The sequence below is a fragment of the Agrilus planipennis genome, unplaced genomic scaffold, assembly GCF_000699045.2.
Source record: "Agrilus planipennis isolate EAB-ADULT unplaced genomic scaffold, Apla_2.0 scaffold316, whole genome shotgun sequence".
NCBI lineage: Eukaryota > Metazoa > Arthropoda > Insecta > Coleoptera > Buprestidae > Agrilus > Agrilus planipennis.
The window spans coordinates 220,369-225,207 of NW_020439389.1; the positions used below are offsets into that span (position 1 = coordinate 220,369).

General features: G+C 29.7%; 3 protein-coding genes across 9 annotated transcripts in view; all 3 read left to right on the top strand.

Moving 5' to 3' along the window:
• The window catches only part of LOC108741582 (clavesin-2-like), a 37,124-nt gene that overhangs the window by 21,016 nt on the left and 11,269 nt on the right, over window positions 1-4,839 (top strand). For 5 of the 6 annotated variants that reach the window (XM_025978899.1, XM_025978897.1, XM_025978898.1 and 2 more), the window contains one exon: window positions 3,739-4,825. In XM_025978899.1, coding sequence (XP_025834684.1) covers window positions 3,739-3,827 — 89 coding nt within the window. In that variant the 3' untranslated portion in view covers window positions 3,828-4,825. Of the gene's footprint in view, window positions 1-3,738; window positions 4,826-4,839 lie in introns of those variants that run through there. The other variant, XM_025978895.1, reaches the window with a different exon arrangement.
• On the top strand, window positions 271-1,386 carry LOC112905789 (regulator of microtubule dynamics protein 1-like). Its single transcript, XM_025978900.1, has 2 exons — window positions 271-365; window positions 497-1,386. Coding segments are annotated over exons 1-2 (879 nt in total). The 5' UTR covers window positions 271-363; the 3' UTR covers window positions 1,374-1,386.
• Window positions 1,483-4,839, top strand: part of LOC108741583 (nucleolar complex protein 3 homolog) — a 12,697-nt gene continuing 9,340 nt past the window's right edge. Inside the window, exons 1-2 of one of the 2 annotated variants that reach the window (XM_025978890.1) lie at window positions 1,483-1,769; window positions 1,830-1,877. In XM_025978890.1, coding sequence (XP_025834675.1) covers window positions 1,761-1,769; window positions 1,830-1,877 — 57 coding nt within the window. In that variant the 5' untranslated portion in view covers window positions 1,483-1,760. The remainder of the gene's footprint in view (window positions 1,770-1,829; window positions 1,878-4,839) is intronic. The other variant, XM_025978891.1, reaches the window with a different exon arrangement.

A 4,839-nucleotide genomic window follows, 5' to 3' on the forward strand; every position in this document is an offset into this window, starting at 1 on the left:
ATAATATTAATATTTACATAAGTGTTTTCTGTTCTTCTATTTAATTATTAATACTTATTTTTCGCCGTAAAAAATGTGAATAAGGTACTACATAATATTTTTTTTGTATTTATTTTATTTAAATATTAACTTTTTTACTTTTGAAAAATCAATTAATGACAATATCACTTTCAATTTTTATAACTAACATTTTACAAGCTTTATAATTGTCCACGTTTGCATATGATAGAAATCAGTTTTTGATTAACTTAAGGGTGAAATAGGTAGATATTTAATGCAGTTTTTATTTCGCGTCACGTACAGTCAATAAACTTACGATTAGATGATTAATATTTGGAAGATTAAGAAAATTCCATTCGTGACATGTAATTTGACATTTAAGTGATAAATCCACTTTTTTTAACTAACCCATTTCATCATTCATATGTACCATTCTTTTTTTTTTATTTCATTTCAAAACCATTTTTGAGTTAGTAATGTTTCGTAAATTTTTGAGGATAATTCAAACAAAATCGGGGAAGACAAATTATGTTAAAAGTGGATGGTTAAAATTAGCTGTACCTTGCTGGGTGTGGAAAAATCCATTTAATCCTTTTTACGACGATGGAAATGATAAAAAGATGCTTTATTGGTCCCTCCGTACAGTTGACGATACAATCAGAGAAGCCGACAAACTTTTTGAGACGGGAGATTACCTAGAAGTGTATCAATTATTAAATAGAATAAAATTTCGGGAAAACGTGGATGTTCTTTGGAGAGTGAGTCGTTCTTTATATAAAATGGCACAGGATGAGACCAATTCGAATAATATAAAAAGAGAAATGATCGACGAGGCCTACGAAATAATTACATCAACTTTATCTAGGGGAGCAAACAATCCGAACGTTCACAAATGGATGGCTCTCATCGTTAATTTTAAAACAAATCTGGAAGGAACTACATCGAAAGCAAAAAATTTGGGTGTCATTAAGAAACACATGAAAAAAGCAGTTGAACTAAACCCTTATGATGTATTTGTTTTACACATGCTGGGACAACTTTGTTATAATCTTAGCAATTTAAATCGCTTCGAAAGGTTTCTTGCTTCATATCTGTTTGAAAATCCCCCACCCTCGAGTTATGAAGAAGCATACGAATATCTTTCAAAAGCGGAAAGTATTCGACCCGGATTTTATATACCAAATTTGTATTTATTAGGGAAAACGTGCTATCGCATGCAGAAATATTTCCGAGCTAATTATTACCTAAAAATGGCTACAAGTTTACCACCAAGAAGCTCCTATGAGGTTCAATGTGCCAAACGTGCTAAAACATTAGTACAAAACTTATCTGAATTTGATATTTCTAGAGACGCTCTAGTTACTGACATATAAAGTACAAACTTGATTTCTGTTTATTATTTATTTATTAACAGTTTGACTTTTATATTAAATTAGAAAACAATTTTCGTTTCTTTTTTAATTTTTCTTAAGTTTTAAAACATTTTATGGTTATAATTTCTTTCTGGACTAATTAGCAACATAGTAATTAATTTAATAAAAATTACTTTGCTTCTACGTATTTGCATAACTCATAAATATTTACGGGTGTATAAAACGTTCAACGGTTAGGTAGACACAGCCGAAAGTTAAAATTGATGAACGAAAAATGAAGAAGAAGATAACTAAAACTATTTGCTTATGTTTTAAGCAGTTTTAAGGTTATCGAGTAATACATAAACGTGTATTTTAGTGTTTTTATTAATTTTAAAATTTGAAATAATGACAACGGTGAGTATTCTCAGAATTCCACCATATAACATAACCGTTACTTTTTTTAATTATCTTTAGAAGACTAAAATTTCAAAAGAAAAACGTAAGAATCAAAAACGAAATAAGGCACTTAAGCAAGNATTATAACTGACTAATAATCGTAAGGATTTTAAAAGAAAACAATTTTATAATTTGTTGCGTAGGTATAGTTTCAATAATAACTGATAAAGACAGCTGTAATTTATCCTGCTGCTAACTATATAAAAAAATCATCGAGAGTATGTAATTTTAATAGATTTATCCTCACTGCAATATTTGTGTACGGATTAGTTGCAAAAGTGACCTTAAAGTACTAAAACAACTCAAATTTTACCATGCTTTGTGGCTCTTGTGAATTGGGAAATGTGTTTTAAATTTTTTTGAAATAGTGTCTTGCTTTGGAAAAACTTGCAAATAAACATACTGTACAGGGTGAGACGTGTCGGGAAGTCTAATAATGTTTTTTATCTGGTATTGGTATTCTCCATTGCGACAGAAACAATGAAAATCTGAAAATAATTCATTTTCAGATAACAAATTTCTTCTCCGATTTCTTCGAACTAAAAAATTTAGTGTTCCACTTGCTTGCGAAATGTTAGAACGTTATTTGATAATAAGACAGCTTTATCCGGACTGGTTTAAAAACTTAGACTACGAAGATAAAGACTTAAAAGAAATAATAGATAATGGATACATTGTTCCCTTGGTCGATAGAATCGATGGAAAGCTGGTCATTTTTAGTGCAGCTGATAAATTCGACCCCTATAAGTATACAGCGGCGCATATGATCAGGGTGCATAGTTTAGTTAGCGAGGCACTTATGGATGATGAACTTAATCAAATTTACGGATACGTTTATATTAATGACGTAGCTGGATTCCAAATGGGACACATTTCTTTATGGTCTTTGAAGGATGTTAGAAATATCTTCCATTGCGTTCAGGTCAGTAGAAAAAGCTTTGCGGAGAGTGGATTCAATGAAATTTAATTAGTTCTACTGTTAAATAGATTTTGGTGGAAAGCAAGGGGTCGAGGGTAAATCTAGGTAGTTTGGAATTTTCACAGTAATTTACAAAAAATATTGTATAATAGTAACTATCCATGTAATCATACGTAAACTATTCCAAATTGAATGATGCTTTTCACATTTCTTCTTCTGCAAAGCTTTAAATCGTACAAAAATTAAAATCATCGAGAAATCTATGGTTAAAATTGTACGTTACCAAATTCCTTGATAAATGTTTTCGAAAAAATTAAAAATAAAACAGTTATAGGATTTTGAAACTTTTACCTGAAAAGCATTAATTTCTTGCGACTTGTATTAAACAGACATTTTTACTTTTTATTCACAAAAATTCTGTAGAATTCGATTTCTTACCAAAAAGAACAAGACTAGAATCACGTATCTGAAGCGCAGGACTGTCCTTTTCTATCTCCATTTGCAGCACAACAATCTGCAGCGGAATATTCTTAAATAATTTTATTATTTTACAGAATTCCTCCCCTATGAGACATAAAGCTAATCATTTTATAAACATGTCACCTGCCGCCGCTAAACTTATAGAATTTGGATTAACTTTTCTAAATGATAAATTAAGAAATAGAACTTTTGTAAGTATCTTTATAAAGTAATGTTTTTTTTTTAATTTGTGATTTATCAATATGCCGTACCTTTAAAGTATGACAAAGTGAAGTGGTGTACTTTCATTTTCTACGATAACTTTTAATTTGTGTGGTACATTTGTCTCACGGTGAGGGTTATATTACGAATAAAAATTTTAGATAAATCCGTCTTTAGACGCCTTACATGAGAAAATCGACCCGAAAATTCTTCCTAAAGAATATGGTGGTGTAGTTCCTTTGAGCGAACTCACGGAAAAATTGAAAACCTTACTAAAAGAAAGGCGAGAACAAGTGTTATCGTTAGACGACATGTATATTGAAATAGATGAAAGAGAATGCAAACTGGTATCGGAGATGAACGAAGAGTTAGGGGTGGGTTTGGAAGGAAGTTTTAAGAAGCTTACCGTTGATTAATCATATCTAGTCCATTTCTTTTGATTTTCATTATATTATGTGACCTCGAACTCGAATACTAATAATAGATACTAAAAAGAATAAAAATCCATGATAATCATCACTTGATCTGAATTATTAAACCACTGCTGAACTTTTTGATTTATTAACTACGATTTTTATGATTTCGTTTACTTTGCATGATGTCTATCTAACACTATCTACACTTTATTTCCTAGAAATATTTGACTGTTACCAAATTGAAAATTTATTATTTATTTCTTTTTTCATTTTATTTCTGTCTCCTTTACTTATCACTGAATATAACTTGATTTCGATATTCTGTGACACTTTTTTCTAAATTTCTTTATCTTACTTTGTTTCGTACTTTCCGGATCGAAAGAGTAATCGGGTCTTTGCAATCAAATTTTAAGTCCCGGACCATTCCCGAAAATGGTCCCGAAATGGAAATATGTAATATTTCTTCTACAAAAAATTTTTATTAAAAAAGATAACGCTTTATGGAAACCAAGTATTTTTACGTGATAGTAATAGTAATTACATTCATTATCAAAAAAATATGAAATGTTAAACAATAAGACCTAATGCCGACAAATTCTTTCGGGACTATTTATGGAACCCATTTTTGGACAAAATCCAGGGACAATTTCGAGATCAAATACCGCAACTGGAAACCTTATTTTTTACTCCGTAACTTTCAATTTATTTTGTGGTGATATGAATAATATTGATGATACTATTGTGATAATTTTATAGTTGAAACTTTTTCTCTCTTTCTTGTACTTCTATTCTGTCATCTCTCACAACTTTTCGTCGATATAGTTTTTTGTAATAGCATTATTTTTTAAGATATATATTGAAAAATAGGCATTTGTTGGTGCGGAAGTAGATATGTATAAAACACGTCGATATGTAATAATAATAAAGTTAATGCTAAATATTAAGAACTTAAACGTACCTTCTTTCTTAAAAAAATTACAATATGCAAAAAATATTGTATGATGGTAAATTA